We start from the raw sequence: 23,870 nt of genomic DNA on the forward strand, positions 1-23,870 counted from the left end.
GGTTGGTTTGCTAAGAAGTTGCTATGTGGTTGCCAGGGTGTTCTGGGTTGTTGCTTACTAGCCAAAGTCAAGAGCCTAAAACAACATTTCTATGTCATTACTAGGGTGTTCTGGGTGGTTGCTTGGGAGTTGCTATAATGATTGTTAGGGTATTCTGGCTTTTTGCATACTAGCCAAAGTCAGGAGAGCCTCAAACAACATTTCTACGCGGTTGCTGGATGGTTGCTACAAAAAATCACAAAATTGAATCACTATACATTCAAAAAAATGAATAATAATACATGGTTGTTGCTTACTGGTCCAAAAGAGCACACAGTTGAGTCTCTTGACATTCATAAAAGTGAAGCATTATTCATGCCAAAAAATGTCTAGTATGAGTTACATACTGATGGATAAACAGTTCCTTCCTACATTACATCACGGTAGGAAATCCACCTCTCGCAAACAAATCCACTGCTAATGCTAATGGTTTATTTGCATCCTTATGTGTGTGTCTTCGGGCATCTTCATTGCTTCTATTCAAATCCAAATCAATTTGCATCCTTATGTGTGTGTCTTCGGGCATCTTCATTGCTTCTATTCAAATCTACATTTCCTTGGCCCCAGCATTGCTTGGCCCTTGACAGCTGGGATCTCTCTGTGTCTGTTTTTGATATGTGACAAAAAGAGCATCTTTTTGTCATAGCTTAATAGCTCTCCCTCTTCATACTTCTTTAAGGAATAGATGATGGTAATCAGCATTTCTGCCAGCGCGCTGTTGACAGAGGCATCCATCTGCAGTGAAGCGTAGTCTGAGCATCTCCTTACAGATCATTCAGAAAGAGAGAGCGAGAAAGCAAGAGAGACAGCCTTGTGCTGCATCCACAGCTATGTAATTATTCTCATTATGTCAAATCACCGTGCCAGAACAATAACTGTGCTTTCATAAAAGGACCCCAAATGTCCATCTGCTCTATGTAGGTGTACACAAGAGGTACATACAGGAAAGAAGCAGAATTAAGTGACAAGAAGAAACAAGAGCAAAACTATTGCCATGGTGAACCTGCTTAAATTGAGATAAACTGGAGAATTTGTGTGTTGTTATTTTTTTTACTACTTTAAAATAGATCTATTATGCCCCTTTTTACAATATGTAATATAAGTATCAGGTGTCCCCAGAATGTGTCTGTGAAGTTTCAGCTTAAAATACCCCACAGATCATTTATTATATAATTTAGAAATTTCTTATTTTGAGCGGAAGCAGACACGCTGTTTTCGTGCATGTATCAATTATAGCACTTAAACATGGATAAAGTCAGATTTTCATGATATGTCACCTATAAAGGAATATCCCAGGTCTAATAGTTCATATTAATTGACAACACTCTGCAAATAATTTAATCTTGAGAAAACATGTGATAGTCAATGGCTACCAGTAATGGTTTGTTTAACAACATTCTTCAAATGATCTTCTTTTGTGCTCACTAGAAGAAAATAATCTCATACGTTTCACGTTTGGAACAACTTGAGAGTAAGTAAATGACAGAATTTCTCATTTTGAGGTTAACTGTCACTTTAAAAACATTAAAATATTCAATCAATCAACATTGGTTTATATAGCACATTTAAAACAACACCAAAAGCACCAAGCACCAAAGTGCTTTACATGTCTAAAAATTACTCAGACAAACACAATACACACACTGTAAAAAATGATTGTGACTTTAACAGTAAAAGACTGTAAAAATGCTTCAGTAAAAACCTGTTAATAGGTGATCAGTAAGTTTCCATACTTTATACAGTGAATAACTGTAATTACATTTAATGTAATTTTAAAGTAAAACACTGTTAAAATTACATTGTTTTTTTTTTTCGTTGAAATAACTGTATAAGTATATATATCTTTTCAGCTTGTGGAAGAGCTGTTTGTGATGAGCTTTGATTCATCGCCACCTGCTTTTGGTGGTTATCAGTATTACAATGGTTACATTACAAGATATTATTACTCCAATATGCTGGTTTATTAACATTACATCAGATAATGAAATACGTTTTTTTATTGTGAATTTAAGTTAAGTCTGTAAAGCCTAAAATGTTGCTACCATATTTTTAACGGTGAAATTCTAGCAACCACAGCTGCCGGTATTTTACCGTAAATGTCACAGATTTTTTTTTTACAGTGCACAATATCCATCATTGATCAGTGTCCCAAAAGCTAGAGGCAACTGAATGCCACAGAGTAAAGGTGTGTTTTCAACATTGATTTAAAACAGTCAAATGAGTCACATGATCTAATGTGCAATGGGAGACTATTCCAAAGACGAGGGGCTGCCACAGAGAAGGCTCGATCACCTTTGGTTTTCAACCGTGATCTGGGAACATATAAAGCAGACTCTGTGATGATCTTAGAGGTCTAGCAACACATTGCTGCTGTAGGAGACTCTGAAATGTACTCTGGAGCAAGACCATGCAAACCTTTAAAAAACATTATCAAAACTTTATATTGGACTCTAAAATCAACAGGAAGCCAGTACAGCGAAAGCCAGCACTGGAGATATGCTGGACCACTTCCTTGTGCCAGTCAACACTCTAGCTGCAGCATTTTGTACTAGCTGCAGCTGTGAGAATAGAATCTTAGACAACCCTAAATATAACGAGTTGCAATAATCCAATCTGGATGAAATAAAAGAGTGAATCACGGTTCCCATATCCTCAAAAGACAGAATTCTCTTCAATTTGGCAATAATGTTTTTTTTTTTTTTCTTTCAAACATACATATCACAGCAGCCATAAATTTAGAGGTGATCAAATAAAAGCTAAGATTCTGCTTAGACAACCCAGGTAGTCTTTGAGTAAATCAATCAGATTTTGGAAGGACTGTCAGATTGTAAAGACAGAAAGATTTTGGCCTCCTATGTGTGTGTGTGTGCTCATGTTAGTATGCGTAGACATCAGTAAGATTCTTCTGTTTATTTAAGGATTTACCAGTTCCTGTCTAAACAGAATCTCTTGTGCCTGATTGATCTCCTCAACCATGATAAACACTGAATCCTCAAAGAGGTCCAATCCAATGTCAGAATGATGGACTGCTTTGCCTCCCAGGCAGAGCAGAACTCTTTCAGTAACAGTGTAATTTCTAAACCAGGTTGGGAGAAAGTAATGCAAAACCTTCTCATACCAGTGCATTTCTTGGGGCTGCCGGGACGCTTGCCGTGCATCCCTAACTTGCATCCGAAGTTCTCCTCCCAGAACTCTGCAAACCAAACGTTCCGTCGATTGTTGGACAAGGAGCGGCTTTTGAAGTATCTGTCAAAGGCTGGAAATAAGTATGAAAGCATTGGAATTGGATTGGAATTGCAAAAGAAACATTCAATCAGAATTTATATATTAGAGGAACCTTTACCTTCTATGGATGCTCTTTTTGGAAGGATGGTAATAGCACCTTCCGCCACGCTTTCCTGCTGGACGACAGGAGATATTTTAGAGCCCCAGCTGTCCGATCCCACCCACAGGAAGTGACCGGTTTGGTTGTTGCGCTTTGCAGCATCCAAGACACGTCTGAAAGATGAGCAAACAAAATATGCATCCACATGTAAGCCAGTGAGGATAAAACTCAGGAACCTAAAAATGTCCTTCAAGCAGACGTGTTTGTTCTGATTTTCTGAGGTCAACAGTGTTCTGATAGAATACTTAGAATTGGAAATTGGTCTGAAGTCCTCAGTGTAATAGGCAAGCATCCAAAGGACATCATGTAATAGGCTTAGAAGGGCAACGGCTCTCAGGAATATGGGGACGTGATTTGATCCTGTGCTACAGGTACAAGAAATTCCATGCCAAAAATTACTGAAAAGTGTATTATGTTAAAATGAGTTCTCCAGGCCTTAGGCAGCACATTATAGGAAATAGCTGACTTCACCTGTTCTTGAGGTTTTCTCCTAAGAGCAATACTTACAGCTTGACTACATCATCTTCAGTTTAACTCTGTGAAAGTCCCAGTTAAATACTATCTGTGGTTTGTCCAAAATTGGTAGCTTTTCAGCAGATCTGACTTAAAGTAAAAATTGGACTTCTTATGGGTTTTAGTGCATTTCCAATGCATTTATTAACTTCTAGACCACATAAATGTGGTTCTAACTTCTAAAAGTTGTTTCCACATATTTTATATATTCTTTCCCAAGTAAAAGGACAAAATACACTACTGTTTAAAAGTTTGGGGATGGTAAGATTTAAATTAATTTATTTATTGATTTATTTTTCATAAGAAGTGTCTTATGCTTACCAAGGCTGGATTTATTTGATACAGTAAAACAGTAATATTATTAAATAATACTACAAATGTAATTTATAATTTACTAAAATGTAATTTATTCCTGTGATGGCAAAGCAGAATTTTAAGAACATTCGGCCACACTTTAATTTAAGGTCCAGTTCTCACCAATAACTAACTATTAACAACAAGTTTTGCCTCAAACTCATAATTACTGCTTATTAATAGTTAGTGAGGTAGTTGTTAAATTTAGGTTTTATGTGGGATTAAGGATATAGAATATGGTCATGCAGAATTTGTGCATTATAAATACTAATTAACAGCCAATATGCATGCTAATAAGCAACTAGTTAATTGTAATTGTTAATTGTAGTTATTGATCCCTATGCCAAGTGTTACCAAACATTCTTCTTATTTCTTATATCATATAGATACCAAAAATAGAAGCAAACAAAATGTGTTAATTGCTCATAAAACCCTTCTTAGGACTACTTTTATTTATATTTTTTTTCAGCATATTACCAGGACAGATTACCATTATTATTTATTAAATATACATCTGTGAATAGGACGAAGGAAAGACATCTATTGATAAAGACACCTGATATCATCTTCATTCGCAAACATGACGATGGCTCGAGCGTGTGGTGTCTCCAGTAGCCGCAGGATGATCTTGTCGAATTCTCCCAGTCTGGGCTCTCTGGGGATCTTCAGAGATTGAGCAATACACACACCGCCTGAGAGAAAGAAGACCAGGAAGTGACAGAAGAGAGAGAGAGAAAAAATGATAGAGAATAAGAGGAGGAAGAATGAATGATGCAGAGAGTGAGGAAAGGAAAACAGATTGGATAAGAGAAAAATAAAGGAAGAGATGGGATGAAAGGGAAGGAAAAGGAAAGGACAATTCGATGAGAAGACATGAAATGAAAGAAAGGAACGGATAAAAGGAAATGAACAGGAATAGAAAGGAATTCGAGAAAAAAGAGGAAATGGAAAGGAAGGAATGAGAAAGAGAAAGGAAGTTAATTTAATAAAATAAATTAAATGAAGGGATGAAAGGAAATGCAAAGTTAAAAAGGAAAATGCAAAAGGAAACAATAAGATAAGAGAAAATAAAATGGAAGGAGGGAAGAAGTGAAAGGAAAGGAAAATGAAAAGGAAGTGGAAATGAGTTGAAAGGAATAGGAAAAGAAATTGGATAAGAGGAAATGTAGTAAACAAAGGCAGGAAAGGAAAAGGAAATGAAAGGGAAAGGATAAGAGGAATTAGATAAGAGGAAAAAATTGACAGGAAGGGATGGGACGAAAGAAAAGAAAAGGTGACAATGGAGACAAAAGAAAGATGAATAGGGAAAAAAGGATGACAGAAAAGAAGATAATAGGATATTGTGAATGAAATTGAGTATGAAAGCAGAAGAGAGCGACAAAGAGAGAAAGAGAAAGACGGGACATCAAGGTCAGAAAGCACGGAAGGAAGGATGGAAACACCGGGGCGGCAACGGAAACTTATTCCATTATAAAACGGACAGGGACGCACATAGATTAGATACAGAGGGACCAGAAAACAACAAACAAATTCAATGTTTTTCTCAGCGGAGTGAGGAAAGCGTGTTTAGATTCAAATGATATCTGATAGTGTCACCTTGCCCAAGGTGCCTGCGGGAACACGAGGTGATGTCAAACACGTCCCGGCTTATTTACTCGGCCTAATGCAATTCAGAAAGCGCACGACTCTGCACTTGAAAATCTACAGCCATAGTGTCATATCCACCCAGACGTACACAACAGCAATTCGGTTTCTGCATTCAGAGATGCGGCAAGAAAATTGTGACAAGTCATGTCGTCAAGATCTGATCAGGTCTTCAATACATCGCAGACAGTCTAACAGTCAGACTAATGGAAGATTCGTGCTTGCTGTCTGCTCTTGAGGTCAATTTATTTCTTTACCAGCAACATCGTTTGCAGCAAGGAGCACTGATATGGAATCAGGCCACTGCACTGCGTAAAGTGTGGCTATAATAACCCTCCATCTTGTCTCTAAGCCCTCCATTACAGCATTAGCACTTCACGGGTTGAGTTAAACACTCTAGTACCCCTCCAAATAGGCGCTATTGCCACTACAGTCCATTTAATGAACAGCTGTGGTGGCCCCATCCCGAGAGCAGCTCAGGAAGCCATCATGAAGCCCAATTCACCCAAAGACACCCAGTGATTATGCCAAATGGGTGTCCTTTCAAGGATAAGCGCCATCGTCGTGCTTTCCTTAATGGTGGCTGTTTTGCTTTGTTATCAATTCAGTCATCATCATGTAATTGAGATGCTGTGCGGCGATAATGTCGACTGGCGGGGCGTCTTCATGGGACGCACTTCAAGATGTCACGTCTGACTTAAAAATGAGGCTTATTAGGGGAAACAAGATGCAACCTCACAATCTTGCTACTGCCCTTGGAAAAAAACATCCATTTACTTTGCAACCGTATGTAGGGTCGAGGGGATGCTGGATTCATCTTAACAAATAAGGTACAAAAGCTGTCACTGGGGCAGTACGTTTTTTTAAAAGGTACTAATATGTACACTCTTGGTACCTTTAAGGTACTAATATGCATCCTTTAGGAGTAAATGAGGTACAACGATGTGCCTTTAAAAAGGGTATTTCCCCAGTGAAAGTTTTTGCACCTTTTTTCTAAGAGCATATGGCCTGAGATGTTGGGATAGGCTCCAGCATTCCTGCAATCCTATGTAGGACAAGGTTTTGAAAATGGATGGATGTTCTTTTTGCAAAGTGTGGGCAGGGAAACACCCTGGATAGGTCCAGATTCAGCTATGCTGCATGTGTTTGGATTGTGGGACAAAACCTACATCAAGATAGGGAGAACATGGAAAGGCCACATAGAAAGGCCACCTGGTTTAGCAGTGGGAGAAACTGAAGCATCCAGGGGGAGAACATGGAAAGGTCACATAGAAAGGCCATCTGGCTTAACCGGGACTTGAACCACGGATCTTTTTATTGTGAGGTGACAATACCCACTGAACTAAATTGCTGCACATTGCTGCCAAACAGCCCATTTTAATTTCAAATTTGTGACAATTTCCCCAAACACTTTGCACAGGGGTTTGAAAAAACATTATAAGTCACAAGGCCCTAAATATGATGGTCCCTTCCCAACACATAAAGGCAATGGCATATAAAAGGTCTATACTGTGTGAAAAAAGTAGCAAGATTTTATAAAGGCAACAATGCCATTTTTTTATTCCTAAATGAAACCTCAGAACTTTACAAAATTAGGTAAGAAGAAATTAGGTACAAAAGCATGCAAACTTTTTTTTGGTTGGTTGGTTGTTTTTTATTTTATTTATTTTTTTTAGATACTGGGTGATAGATGGCACTATAAGAGTTATAAACAATTTATATGGTTAGATTGGTTAGATTCCTGATTTTAGTGGGTACTTGCTTGTTAAATAATGAGTATTGGTTTTTGTTGATGTTGTTGTTGTTTTGTTTTTGAAACTATTTTTCTCTTCAATAACTCTTCAATAGACCCTATAGCACCCCCTTGAGTTACCCTAGACTTAAAGGGATAGTTCACCCAAAAATGAAAATTATGTCATTAATTAAAAACCCTCATGTCCTTCCAAACCTGTAAAACCTTTGTCATCCTCAGAACACCAATTAAGATATTTTTGATGAAATCTGAGAGATTTCTGATCAATAGGATATGCCGGTATCAAATTTTCATGTTGTGATTAATTGATAATGCTTTTATCTCGGTATACAGTATTATCACGATATCAAAATTCAGTTGCAAAAAAGTGTTGTCATTATACAGTATAACAGGTACTTTTTTCTTATAACAATAATAACTGACCATATAAATACAATAAAGCAATACACAAAAAATGTATAAAGTTTAAAGTTTTACACAGATTAAAGTGCAAAAGAATTATAAAGACCAATACGTATAACTTTACAATATGTTCTCAATACTTAACCTTAGTTAATGCACTAACATTAACAATAAGCAATAGCTACATTTGCTACAGAAGTTATTAATCTTTGTTAAAAAAAAATACAACTCTTAGTTCATGTTAGCTCATTAAATAACACAGTTGCAACTTCTGATTTTAACAGTGTTAATAAATATTGTAATTACCTGAGATTAACGATGTTTAGAAGAATTTTTCAATGGCAGTCTGTTAACTAACGAATTACAGTAACTAATATTAAATGTAAACCTAATGTAAAGTGTGACTGAAATATAAAAGAATCAAGACACTTTCAAACAATATCTAGAGCATGTTGTGGTAAAGATTAAAATGTAAAAAAAAAAAAAAAATTAGCGAAAATCGGCACGTCTAGACTCAACACAACTGAAACGTTCAAGGCCCAAAAAGGTAGTAAGGACATCATTAAAACAGACCAATAAAAAACACACTTGTCAACCATAATTTTACAAAGCTACGAGACTTAATTCAACTATTTATTCTCTTCCGTGTCAGTCTTTGATGCATGTTCACAAGAGTTTGACTCATAAAATTAAGGTTGAAAATCTCTAGGATTTCATCAAAACTATCTTTCAAAGATAAACAAAGGTTTTACAGGGTGTTTTTAATATTGGACTTATAATGATTTATCAAAACGGGTTTCTCAAAACACGCCCCCAACTGTCATTGGTCAGCAAACAGATTGCTCCACCCCCAGTCTCCCTCTATTGGTTGAATTAATGTTGCTATGTTAACCTGGTCAGGATACTTGAACAAACAAACAAATAATGTTTTAAAAATGCCACACAGTCAAAGTCCACACTACAACTAAAATAACAACACAGAGGGACAATATCACATTTAGATCACATTCTTGGTGTAAACAGGGCTTTAGAAGGCAGCTCCCTATTTTGGTAGTAAGTTTTGTAACAGCACTTACATTTTTGTGCAGGTGATGTCTCAACTAAGTATAGTTCACCTGAAGTTCATAAACAAACACTGCTTTATCGTCATCATGTAGTTCACCTCTGAATCCGCTACACTCCAGGCTTCCCGCCACTTATAAAATATTCATACAGGCCATGACACAAGAATCAGAGCACTCTGAATAGGTCGGCGACCACGTCTAGCAAGGAAGCTCATTTAAAGCTCCCGGTGTCAAATCCGCCCGAGGCATTAAGAGTTTGCAGTTGCATTAGTCACATTGTTGTGTGCGACAGTGGTACTACAATCGCAATCTCAAACAATTTATCAGTGCCTGCGGCATCTTGTCTATTGTCGGCAGGCATGTCACTTGTTCGATAAAATAATCAGACAACAACACGATCCATATCTCACATCACTCAACATTGGAGTAGCTAATAAAATCTTGGGTCTAAGATGTCTGTGTTCCTTTAAGCCTATGTCTGAGTTCAAAATGAGAGCTGTGCAGGAACTAAATGACAGATTTTGTGTTTCATGGTTCATAGTAATTAAAAAGGAAAATGGTTGTGCTTCATTTAAAGGCAGGAGCTGAGAAGCATTCTGGATGATTAATATTAAAATTTTTGATCATTTTCCCATCAAGCTTAAAAGGCAACATAAATTAGCAGATTGTGCCAGCTGTGAGTTCAGTGCTGACAGTGAATTCAGCAGCTGCCGTGTGCACATACTACAAAAAGTGTTTCAGTTCAATGGAAAGACAGACAGACAGACGTCTTGTTGAAGATGGAGGAAAAGAACTTGTACAAAAACTAGACCAAAGGTCAAGTTTCTGTGTTGCACAGGTAAAAGGTTATCAGGTTAAACTTTGGCCTTGCAGTAGTTTTTGTATGATTTCTGAGATTCTAATGTTTGGATTTGGTTTTCAGAATTTCTGAAAACTTGAAAATTTATTTTTTTGAAATCTCAGTATTTAAATCTAAATTTAAAAATGTAAAGTTTATTTTAAGAGCTCCTATTATGGATTTTTAAAAATAACCTTTCATGCAGTCTGTAACAGCTCTAAGTGAATGAAAACATCCTGCGAAGTTTTAAATCTATTAGCATACTGCCCGCCCACAAAATGAAACATTACCATACATCCCGACAACAAAATGAGACTCTGAATCATTGAAACGAGTTGTTTTTAAAACGAATCCCAAGCTGTATCATGTTGATGTCAAAATGAAACATTACCATATTGCCCGCCAACTTTTTGTGCACGCAGACCCAGGAAAACTTGAACCCCACTCCCTCAAATACTGACGCTGTGCTCTGCATTGTGAGTGTAAATCAATTTTTTTGTTGTTTGTTTTTTTACTGCCAAAGGACGAGGCTGTGAAGAATCAATGTTTAAAGTTAATTTTCACAGCAATACCACAACAGTATTGTACCAATATATACTTGTGTTGAGCACATGACGTTCTACTCTGTTCCTCGTACTACAATACACTCTTCCCCAGACACTTATGAATCATGCTTCAACAAGACACAAAACAATAAGTTCCAATCAACACATCCTACTCTGAACTATTCTTACACTTGCAAAACACTATCAATGTCCATTATACCAAATGCCTACAGTCGAAGATAATTAGCAACACTGACAGAGAAAAAATCCCTAAATCTAGTGAGCCGCCTCTGTAAGTACCATAAACCAATGCGAAGCTGGAAAATATTTTTATAGTATTTACTAAAGGAAAAACGTGTTAAGATCTTAATGTTGGTTTCATGTGTGTTTTTTTTAAAAAAGCATTACATTTAAAAAAAAAATAATAATTAAAAAACATAAAATCATAAAATTAAAAAAATAAAAATTTATTAAATTTCCTTATAATAAAAAAGCATATACATTTAAAAAATTCCATATAATCGTGTAATTAAAAACATGATATGCACATTTTAAATTTAATTATGACATATAGAATTTATGAACATTGCGAATAGAAGTTACAACAGGCTATCTACTTTGGTTTAATTAGTGTTAAATGGATATATTTCCATAACACTAATTCATAAATTATGTGGATTTTTTGGGTTTTTTTTGAAATTATTTTCATTCAGTAAATAGGTTATAAAGATTGCTCTTTATTGGGACTTGTCAAGAACTATAAATGTATCACAATTTACAGTCAACCAATAATTTTTTATATCTACTTTTGATGCTCATTGTAAATAAAATATGTAAAATCACTGGAGCAGTAAACTACATGTTAAAGTGTTATCTATTTCAAAGTTTCGATATGTTCAATGTTAGGCTTCTCCAATCCAGCCAGTTTACGCCATATAACTCTTGCAGTGGAGAAACAGCGGTGGGTTTGTAGAAACAGCGGTGGGTTTGTAAACAGCAGTCTGGGTCCTCTACTGTAGACAAAAGACACATCTACTGCCCGCTCGCGTCCTATTTTAAAGCAATAACCAAAAACAGTTTCCACAAATTTAATTGCTTTTGCACGCTAGAAAAGCACCCGTTTGGCCTGGAAAAAAAAACTCCAAAAAAACACAAAACAACAGTCAAAGAATCCCTACAACACAACACTCCAACAGAACACATGATTACAGAAATCATTCATAACAAACAATTAAAAAAACCACATCAAAAACATCAAAAAAAAATAAAAAAAAAATACGTACATCAATTCAACTTAAATATCAAAAATACTAATGTTGTTGAGTAATACAGTATTTTGTAATTAATTTCAGCTACAAATGACTGAGAATGTAAATTAACTCTCTACTTACGTAATCAAGAGTAAAATGTTGTTTATCCATGTAATTTTAATTTCAATTCAAAAATAACTTCATTTACAAGAATGTAAATTAACTCTCTACTTACGTAATCAAGAGTAAAATGTTGTTTATCCATGTAATTTTAATTTCATTTCGCAAAGGGCTTGATTGACAGGCAATGTGACCAATCATAACACAGAATCTGGCATCTTGTCCGCCAAACAAATCTGACAGATTAACTTCGAACTTAAACTTAAACTTGAAAAATGGTGTGTATTGAAGTCTTTCCGTGGTTGAAATAAAATACGTTCTTCTGATGTTCATTCATGTTTATTTTGTGCATTAAGTAAATATGAAAAGACGGTTTGGTTCACACACCACTTGAACTGAGGCAATGCAGTGATCTCTCTCAACACATTAAAGAGCCACAAAATGTTAGTTATTGTTTGAATTTCTTAAAAAATGACAAAATTTGAAAGCTGAGACCTTGTTTCACACCGGAAGTAACCTGCTCTGTTTTGTTTGTCGGCACGTTGTCAGTTTACTCTTTGCTCCATGATGTATTTTACAATGTGAGATAACATGGTGACGATTTGACCAATCATAAAGCTAAATCTAACATTTTGTCCAACAAACAAACCAGACCGGAGAGTAGATTGACGTCAGTGGACTTGGACTTGAAAAATTGTGTGTACTGATGTCTTTCCAGGTTGAAACAACAAACTTTTTAATGTACCTTCAAAGTTAAATAGTAATATATTTGGTTATCAGTTTTCATAAAAACAGTAATCACAAAAACCTGTAATTACACTTTAAAACTTCACACTTAAAAAAGTTCACATACATTTCATTTTGCCCACTGTAGCACACTACTGTTTACTCTTTGTAATTATTTGAGAATTCAATGATCAATTGATTAATTTTTGAGTGAAAACTGTTTCAAAGTAAATCCTACGCCATTTTTTTCCCACTGTAGCACACTGTTGTTTACTATTTAGTAACTGTATTGCTTCTGTACCTTTATTTTCAGTGAAAAATCCTTGCAATTTTCAAGTAGCTGTCACTATGTACACAATGTAAATAGTAAAGTATTGGTCAATATTAAAAATTCACAACACTTTATGATGAACTGTTGTTCAAGAAAAGTATTTCTGTAATTTGAGCAACAACTAACAAAAATCTCTACTTATACTCTATACTAATACTAAAAATTTGATAAAACAAAAAACATATATGATACATCAGTAACCACAAATTACTTAACATTCAAAATTTTAAATCAAAGTGTTAAAATGTTAAATTAACTATCACTAATAACAGATGCAGTGGTTAAATGCTGGTCAGTATCAAATCCATAATACTTAATGATGAATTAGTTCTTCAAGAGTATTATTTCTGTAATTTTAGCAACAGCTGATTGAGATTTTAAGTAAGTCTCTGCTTACATACTAAATAGTAAAATGTTTATTAATATTTATACAGCACATCATTTTGAATTGCTATTCAAAGTGAATATTCTGTACTTCAAAATGTAAAATAACTGCCTCACCCTGCATACTGCATAATAAAATGTGAATTAGTATGTTTATTATTTAAATCATAATAACATTAACGCAAAGAATAAACACAAAACAAAATATAATTAAATAATTAATGATCAACTCTTCTATTAATTCAAATCCATCCTCTAGCGAACAAGTACAACTGAATCATAAGCTTCCAGAGGCCAAACATTAAGATTGAGGATCAGAACAGCCTTAAGGATCAGCTCGTCTTTGCATTCACTGCGTCTGGTGTTCTCCTTTGAGAGCCGTGCATGGCTTTCTTAACATTAGGGAAAAATAAGAGGACACAATTCGTTCCCATTACATGTCCCAGAGGACACGAGTGGGTGTTTGCATAGCATTAGAATGACAATTTTTAATGTTTGCATAGCATAGAATGACAGAAAATGCTTTCATGTGGTTAATACACAGCGATCTGCTCTTGACTGGTGTTAATGTCTTTTTTGAAGGCTTTGAGAGTTTGAATATATAACTAGTGCATTTAATATAATCTACGGTGACAATTCAAACACATGCCATGGACACGTTTTTAAATATCCAACATTATACCAACCAAGCGGTTTAAATAGATGCAATAAATATTGATATTTTAAAGGCGTGATCCCTCTCGCCTACTGCTCGCACATTTGCATTCAAATTAGATTACCTAACTTGAAGAAAAAAAATGGGGAAAGAGCTGTAGATGGTGATTTGAAAGAAGCTCTGCTGCTGAACCTATTGCTAGAGTGTTGAAATAACACAGAAACAGAAACATCAAGAAACGTGTCAAAAAAGAATCAGTTTCTACAAGGTCAGGAACGGCTGCCTTGAGCAGAATTGAAAATATTTCTCCATACGCTGAAAAGACAGACCAAAGCAACCTTGCGAGCAACATTTGCGTTGGGTTGATGAGCTAAAAATGAAAACGTTCAGTACTCTATGAAAATACACAGTGGCAAATCTTTTATGCCACAATCAAAATGTCATTCCAACCAAGGCAAGGAAACATCACCTTGTAATCAAGCCATTTTTTTTTATTTTATTTTGAAGTAACTAAAGAAAGAAGCAGTGAAAACACAAATATATCATGTTTTGAGGGCTGTCAATCAATTCAGTTCACATTATAGGATGTGCTGATTAATCAATCAATCAATCAATCACAGTTAATGTTATACATATAGATACCCAAAATATCTGATTGTCTTTTAAAAAGATAATCAATAAACATGATTTTATAATTGTAATTATGTTTTATTAATTGTATCAGCACATCATTTTGAATTTTATTCAAAGTGAATTTCTCTACTATAAAATAGCTAACGCTTCATCACACAAATACTATAAAGATTAAATTAGAGATTATTAACTTCCGTAACGCATAGATTCAACAGGAGAATTTTAGTAATGATTGATTGATGCATTACTGTAAATGCATTTTCTAAGCTGAACAAGTACCACTGAATCATAAGCTTTAGGCCAAAACTAAAATGGAGGATCAGAACAGCCTTAAGGATGTAGCATCTTTGCATTCACTGCATTGGTGCTTTGATCTGCATGTTTCTTCAATTAGGGAAAACTAAGTGCACACAATTCGTTCCCTGGGGTGAGGAGACAATTTTCACCAAGACGGGGTGTTTGCATAGCATTAGAATGACAGTGGCTTGTGGCGTAATACACAGCGATCTGGCTGACTGAGCATGTCATTTTTGAAGACTTTTGAGAGTTTGAATATATAACTTTATTTAATATAATCTACGGTTGACAAAAAAAACACATGCCATGGACACGTTTTTAAATATCAAAATTAACCAACTATACAATAAATATTGATATTTAAAGGCGTGATCCGCTCGAAACTGCTCGAATTTGTCAAATTAGATGGTAACTTGAAGAAAAAAAAATGGGAAAGAGCTGTAGATAAAATTTGAAAGAAGCTCTGCTGCTGATATTGCTAGAGTGTTGAAATGAAACATCAAGAAACATGTCAAAAAGAATTTTCTAACAAGGTCACGGCTGCCTTGAGTTTCGATTTCTCCATCACGCTGAAAAGTCGGGACCAAAAGCATGCGAGCAACATTTCGAACGTTGGGTGATGAGCTAAAATCTGAAAAACGTGTTTCTATGAAAGAGGCGGGTGGCAAATCTTTTATGGACATTCAGGCTTCGCCAACAAGATCAAACATCACCTTGTAATCAATTTATTTGAAGCTAAGAAAGAAAGAAGCATTCAAAATTGATAGTATAATGTTTCGAGGGCTTCAATCAATTCAGTTCAAATTATAGGATGGTGAAATCAATATCAATCACAGTAGTATATACAACGATCCCAAAATAGCTGATAGGTCTTTTAAAAAGTCAATAAACATGATTTTATAATTGAAATAATATATACAAGATATCTTAACTCCACAAAATTATAACCAAGCAACATCACAAAAAAAAGATTGATGCATTTAATATATTAACATTAATCAGACTTAGAAACATAAATATAAATAAAAAAGACAATAATTGAGAGTGGAAATTAGGGTGAGTAACATTAATCTGACGTTGAAGCTGATATATATATACAAAAGCCAGTATTAACAGTTTACGTAATCTGGCTCTTGATTCTTTGCCGGGATGCAAACATATCAAAAATACACGGTCTGCGTGGTACAAGTGCATACGGTAATTAACATTGGCCAAAACACACAACGAAATGCGTTATGAAAAAAAATTCGCCAGTAATCACAAACATTCGCATTCGGACGGGATCAGTTTTCTCAGAGGATCACCGAGTTTGCCGAAAAACAGTAGGTAATTTGCTATGGAATTATTATAGAGGTTGTGTGAGGAAAAACAGAGACATGGCAGACTTGGATGGGATTAAAATCGCAAAGTACGTCTATGAAACACACATTTCTCTAACGACCCCCTGTAAAACTAGCCCCGTCCGAATAGGCCTAAAAAAAATCAGTTTCTACAATTACCATGACTACATGACCGTTTGAACATTTAAAAACATCAAACAGATAAAAACACAACAGGTCTTCATAATAAACCACCAAAATAAAAGTTCAGTTTATCTTGAATAAATTGTGACAGAAATGTATTACTATTTTACAATAGAATGTACTTCTTAAAGTAATCATAACAACAATAAAGTTAATTAAAACATATATTTTTTATATAGCTCTTAATTTTTCAATTTAAACATTAACGCTAAATTGTGCAGTACTTTGTTTGTCAAAAATATACACTGTATATATACACTGATTTCATAGAGCCCTACACAATCGTGCTTTTGTTTCAAACCGTTTGGTTTCGTTTCAGTAAAAGTGTCCCTGAGGGATCTGTCTCTTCACTCCCTGCCAAGACATAAAAGATACTATTTCTGAAACTTAAACCCCTTATAGACGCATCGAACACTAAAACTTAAACACTCTGTTGAGCGGCGCAGACACTATCAGTGGGTTTCGGGCATCTTAAGTGGCGCTTCTGCGTTTGTCTTTATCGGTTGAGCTCATAAAGTGTTTTTGAAGTGTAATTGTCTTTGTGTGACAGGTTGTAATCCTCAGATGGTGCTCTGCTTGTGGGGCAAAGGAAACAGTCCGTGAAGCACACTGCATTCTCCCTTATGTGCCACAGCACTGCGGCTGTCAGCCATTAATGAAACCACACAAAGACTTGTCACCTTGATTAAAACTGTCATCTAAGAACAATGATGCATACTGAAGCTGTATATGCCGCTGGAGGGGGTTTGTGGAGCTGAATGGAGGCACATTTCATACAGGCAAGGAACATTAGCTCGAGATGCCAGTCACCTGAGGCTGCATTTTATGTGTCGCCTGACAGAAATGCTTCTCTTGTTTGTCGGCTCTCAACCTGACGATGAAATTTGTGCATGTCTTTCAAGTTCTCTAATTACACATTCAGGTGATACATAAACATGAAGGATTGATCGTTAACAAGGGTATAAACATGAAACGATGCTTCCTTCAGAGGCCTATTCAAATCTGTATTGAACAATCAATCATTATTTATTGCTACGTATAATTTTACTGGGTTCCGAGCAGTGTTAATTTCGTTAACGAAGATGACGATGAAAAATATTCGTTAACGAACATTTTTTCTGTGACGAAGACGAGACGTTGACGAGCTAAAAATAATATCTGATGACGAAATTATGACGAAATTTATGCCGCCTTTTCGTTAACTAGACGAGACTGGACTATAATGTTATTTGAGGACTACCAGACAATCAAAATGCATCCTATAGGCTTTTGTCTTTCAAAATGTGCGTCCCTGTCATTGGATTGCGATCAGATAAGGGGCGTTTGCATATCTAGTCAGTATAGCAGCCGCAGTGGATGGATAGACTACAAAAACGCAAACTAGCGATCTGAAACAATGGCCTCAGCACCCCAAGGGGTATGGATAATGTAACCAGGCGTCCCGTTTTTTTCCCGGGAGTCACAATTCGTTGTCGATTAACTTAAAGTTAGTGAAGGCGGGATAGGCGAAATCAAGCTGATAGAAGTGTTCTCTCTGTCGCGCGCGCGCACGCGTCCACTTCATCAGTTCTCATATACAGCGCGCAATCAGTTCTCAACGCTCAAATACACACACAGCAGTCCAAATGTTTATAGTGTAGAGTATCTCACGTAAAAAACAGTAGGTTATGGGATGGATTAAGTGAACGTGAACAGGTGGGTGAAAACTGAACGTGGTGTCAGTATTTCATGCATGCCTTCCGTCTTAAAAGGACAGCATTCAATTTAAATACCTATCTGTCATTAATGTTAACCAACAAAAGATGTTAAATAAATGTATACATGTTAAGTAAAACCTACAGTATCTGAAAAATGAGTTTAATTTGTATCTCGATTGTATTTGTCTTATTGTGCTTCTTTAAATTATATATATATATATATATATATATATATATATATATATATATATATATATATATATATATATATATATACTAGTTTTATAAGTCAGTTGCTTTTTTCACTTAAAAGAGAAAGTTCACCCAAAAATGAAAATGTTCATAATTTATTCAAGATTTTTCCAAATTCAGTCCTTGATTCAAATTCTCATAAGCTTAATTGATTTAGTCTAAAGAGAGAAGAATTAATGATTATTTTAGTTTGAAAACTACATATAAAATCGCTACCAAAATAAAATTCTGGTAACTACAGTTTGGCTAAAACTATTGACTAAAAGTAATGACTAAAAGTTGACAAAAATGCAATGACTTTTCGTCGACCAAAACTAGACTAAAACTATGAAAGACTCAAATGACTAAAATGTGACTAAGACTATTAAGCATTTTCGTCTCAAGACTAAGACTAAGACTAAATCAAAAACGCCTGCCAAAATTAACACTGGTTCCGAGCAACTTTTCCTGTTGCTATGCTTGTTGCTAGATTTTCCTGGGTGGTTGTTTTCTTGTGTCTTGTTAACTTAAGCTAAAACTATTAGAAATAGTTTTCGGGAATTGGCTTAAAGCTGAAATGAAATAAAATAAAATAAAATAAAATAAAATAAAATAAAATAAAATAAAATAAAATAAAATAAAATAAAATAAAAAAATTATGAAAGACTTAAAAAGACAGACACAAACTAATAAAATTGAAATAAGCATGAGCAACAAACAAATAAATGCTAATTCAAAATATTAATACTTTAAATCGCATCAAGTTATTAAAAATATACTCTTTGTATGCATGTTTTATGTGGTATTATACTTTTTTTTTACTAAGAGTCATTTTAATACTAATTTTCTTTTTAATTTGAATGCATGTGAGTGAACACATTTTAATCTTTTTTTTTTTAATAATTTAAATACATTTTTCAAGGTAAAAAAATTTATCAGTTGTTCATTCATAATTTACAGTAAATTTTTAGGAAGTCGCACCACAAACAATGACATTACAAACTAAAGTAACTTTTTACATTTTTAGCAAGTAAAACTAAATAAAATAAATAGTGCATATAAATAATATAAAATGCATTTAATAAATTACAAAATATTACATTACATTACAAAATATTAGGAAAAATATAAATATTATATAAACAAATAAGAAATAATAATGTAATTTGCATCTAAAGATTACTATTGTATTCTAATATTTGGGTCAAAAGAATATTTGGGGGGGGGGGAGACACAAATGATATATTATATTAGAAATGCTTTTTCAATTAAAAAAAAAAATTTCATCATTTTTTTTAAAGGAAGTAACCTTATTTCCTTAAAAATAATAAAAAAAAATTAATAATAATTAAAATTCTGAATTAAAAAAAAAAAAAAAACATGCTCATCATACAAAGTGTGTATTCATACCATTTTATGTATGAATGTTTAAATAAATAGACAGAAAACAGAGAGCAGACAACACTAAAAACACATTCATGTGACCTTAGTAGCTGTATTTAGTGCAGTACAAGTTTTGCAATGCATAGTAGTTGACTTAAAATAAGGTCGTCCATTGTGCAACAACCGCTTTGCCAGAATCAATTAGATGTGAAAACATCTAAAGCTGCACAATTGAACAAAACAACAAATATTGATTAAGTAGCACGCTGCTATTAAACTGATATCCAGCATGTCATTATGCTGTGCTTTTCTCAATGTTTGTTTTATTGTAACTCATTTTTCAATCCTGCTTCAGTTCAACTAAAAATTGGAGGCAGCGACCATTTACCACACGGAAACGATTCCCACCTATCATAGCGAACAAACCGTGACTGCTAAAACAGCTTAATAAGACGATCATCAGTCATACCTGCAATTATTCACAAGGGAGTGATATATTATACAGAAAGAGCGGCTATCAAACATAGATTAAGAATGGAAAAACTGTTGATGACAAATGATACTAAGCATTTCGAGGACAAAAATGTATTAGTCTTACAGTATTTCAACTGTAATATCATATTTCAATATGCTGAAAAATAAAGGACAATCCTAAAACACATAAATATGAAATGTTTTTTAATGTTGCAGAAATGCAACCATAAATCTTTGGTAAAAGCACATTTGAATGATTTGCTTTTGGGATGAATTAGAACAGCCCGAGCCCAATCACCTGGCGTCAGCGTCTGACCTCTCTGATGCTCTCACAGCCATGTTCTAACATCCAGTGGAAAATTGAGCCAAAACAGTGTAAGCTCTTATAGCAGCCAAACAGAGGACCAATTCCCCATTCCTGCAGCTCAATTAACAGAGTTTGGCATTAGCAATGGCAAAATCATGGGTTTGGAATGGATACAGATAAAATGTGATAAAAGCATCTGAAATTAAATGTTTAACAAGCTCAAGGAGCATAGTGTTTGGGTATCTACATATTTTTTTTCCATATATTTCCAAAAGTCCAGCTGGAAAAAAAAAAAAAAAACTGAATTAGCTGTATCTAAAAACATATTTTTTTTCCAAATATATTAAAATATTAAAAGTCCACACTTTAGCTGAAAAAAATAAAAAAAATAAAATATACTGATTAATTAAAATAGAACAAATAACACACCTTATTAAATAATTCTAATAAATAAATACACATTAAAAATATACACATTAAAAAAAATCAAAAAAAAAATAAAAAATACAACTAATTATTCAATAAATAAATAAATAAGGTATCGCTTTATTTTAAGGTGTCCTTGTCACAAGTTACATGTACTATTATAATTACAATTAATTATGCATAATTACATGGAAGTGACCTTAATCCTAACCCTAACCATATACATGTACAGGTGCTGGTCATATAATTAGAATATCATCAAAAAGTGGATTTATTTCACTAATTCCATTCAAAAAGTGAAACTTGTATATTATATTCATTCATTACACACAGACTGATATATTTCAGATGTTTATTTCTTTTAATTTTGATGTTTATAACTAACAACTAAGGAAAATCCCAAATTCAGTATCTCAGAAAATTTGAATATTACTTGAGACCAATACAAAGAAAGGATTTTTAGAAATCTTGGCCAACCGAAAAGTATGAACATGAAAAGTATGAGCATGTACAGCACTCAATACTTAGTTCGGGCTCCTTTTGCCTGAATTACTGCAGCAATGCGGCGTGGCATGGAGTCGATCAGTCTGTGGCACTGCTCAGGTGTTATGAGAGCCCAGGTTGCTCTGATAGTGGCCTTCAGCTCTTCTGCATTCTTGGGTCTGGCATATCGCATCTTCCTCTTCCCAATACCCCATAGATCTTCTATGGTGTTAAGGTCAGGTGAGTTTGCTGGCCAATTAAGAACAGGGATACCATGGTCCTTAAACCAAGTACTGGTAGCTTTGGCACTGTATGCAGGTGCCAAGTCCTGTTGGAAAATGAAATCTGCATCTCCATAAAGTTGGTCAGCAGCAGGAAGCATGAAGTGCTCTAAAACCTCCTGGTATACGGCTGAGTTGACCTTGGACCTCAGAAAACACAGTGGACCAACACCAGCAGATGACATGGCACCCCAAACCATCACTGACTGTGGAAACTTTACACTGGACCTCAAGCAACGTTGATTGTCTGCTTCTCCTCTCTTGCTCCAGACTCTGGGACCATGATTTCAAAAGGAAATGCAAAATTTACTTTCATCAGAGAACATAACTTTGGACCACTCAGCAGCAGTCCAGTCCTTTTTGAAGCGAGATGCTTCTGACGCTCTCTGTTGTTCAAGAGTGGCTTGACACAAGGAATGCGACAGCTGAAACCCATGTCTGCATACGTCTGTGCGTAGTGGTTCTTGAAGCACTGACTCCAGCTGCAGTCCACTCTTTGTGAATCTCCCCCACATTTTTGAAAGGGTTTTGTATCACAATCCTCTCCAGGGTGCGGTTATCCCTATTGCTTGTACACTTTTTTCTAACACAACTTTTCCTTCCCTTTGACTCTCTATTAATGTGCTTGGACACAGAGCTCTGTGAACAGCCAGCCTCTTTTGCAATGACCGTTTGTGTCTTGCCCTCCTTGTGCAAGGTGTCAATGGTCGTATTTTGGACAACTGTCAAGTCAGCAGTCTTCCCCATGATTGTGTAGCCTACAGAACTAGACTGAGAGACCATTTAAAGGCCTTTGCAGGTGTTTTGAGTTAAATATCTGATTAGAGTGTGGCACCAGGTGTCTTCAATATTGAACCTTTTCACAATTTTCAAATTTTCTGAGATACTAAATTTGGGATTTTCCTTAGTTGTCAGTTATAAACATCAAAATTAAAAGAAATAAACATTTGAAATATATCAGTCTGTGTGTAATGAATGAATATAATATACAAGTTTCACTTTTTGAATGGAATTAGTGAAATAAATCCAATTTTTGATGATATTCTAATTATATGACCAGCACCTGTAGTAAATATTTAAATGTATAGTTACACTGTAACAAGGACACCTTAAAATAAAGTGTAACCATAAATAAATAAACATTTACATTTATTTAAAAATAAATATTTACACTGTAAACATGCCATTTCCTAAATCTAACTGTCAAATTTTTCCCTTCAGATTTTCCCTTCATAAATGCTAAGGCTTGAGCAGAATTAATCTTAGACAGACTCATTCACCATTTAACCTTTGCACACAAGTTCTCTACACCAGTCCAGGTAACAGAAAACTATTTGTGCCAACAAGAACGTACTTAATTCTCTTATACCTCTTCAAGCCCCTAAATATTTCATAGGACATCTGGAAATGCTTATTTGGTGTAGTTAATTATGAAAGAACAGGTTTATTTTTCATGTTCAGATCAGAGCAATCGCGTGATAGGTGCTGCTTGTCACTGTCAGGTTGGTGGCGTTGTACTTTTCCACGAGCAAAAGAGCCCAGGGGGACACACAACCTTTTACCCCTTATAAAAATGCTAATGATAAATCTCATCATTGACTCAATGATCTCATTTTGGATGCATGAGAGATGACAGGAATGCAGTATTCATGCAAGGTCTCAGCAAAGGCCTTTATTACAGTGAGACAAGCTAGTATACAGTTTTGATTCAAGATCCAGCTCATATGAATCATTTGTTTAAGAATCGGACTAATCATGCTGTATTGTTTTTTATTAGCTAAAAAGACATATGAGTCATTATTTCAAAAATATTACTTAAAATGAGGACATACACTTTTTTTTTTGTTTTTTTTTTGCATAATTAGAAATAGTAAAATTAAGTATACAACACTGTTTGGGGTTGGTGAGTTTTTAAAAAAGACATTTCCAAAGCTCACCAAGGTTGAATTTATTTGATCAAAAATACAGTAAAAACAGCAATATTGTGAAATATTATTACAATTTCAAATAATTGTTTGCTTTCTTAGTAGATTTTAAAATCTATTTAATTCCTTAGATACAAAGCTGAATTTTCAGCATCATTACTCCAGTCTTCAGTGTCACATGATTCTTCGGAAATCATTCTAATATAC

The 23,870-nt window shown here is 34.7% G+C and overlaps 1 protein-coding gene across 2 annotated transcripts in view; it reads right to left on the minus strand.

The window, feature by feature from the left end:
- Positions 1–23,870, minus strand: part of grm8b (glutamate receptor, metabotropic 8b) — a 158,914-nt gene that overhangs the window by 50,664 nt on the left and 84,380 nt on the right. For both annotated transcript variants that reach the window (XM_042752828.1, XM_042752830.1), the window contains 3 exons: positions 4,848–4,983; positions 3,383–3,537; positions 3,158–3,295 (listed from right to left, as the gene is read on the minus strand). In XM_042752828.1, the coding sequence (XP_042608762.1) occupies positions 3,158–3,295; positions 3,383–3,537; positions 4,848–4,983 (429 nt within the window). The remainder of the gene's footprint in view (positions 1–3,157; positions 3,296–3,382; positions 3,538–4,847; positions 4,984–23,870) is intronic.

The sequence above is a fragment of the Cyprinus carpio genome, chromosome B25 (genome assembly GCF_018340385.1).
Source record: "Cyprinus carpio isolate SPL01 chromosome B25, ASM1834038v1, whole genome shotgun sequence".
Taxonomy (NCBI): Eukaryota; Metazoa; Chordata; class Actinopteri; order Cypriniformes; family Cyprinidae; genus Cyprinus; species Cyprinus carpio.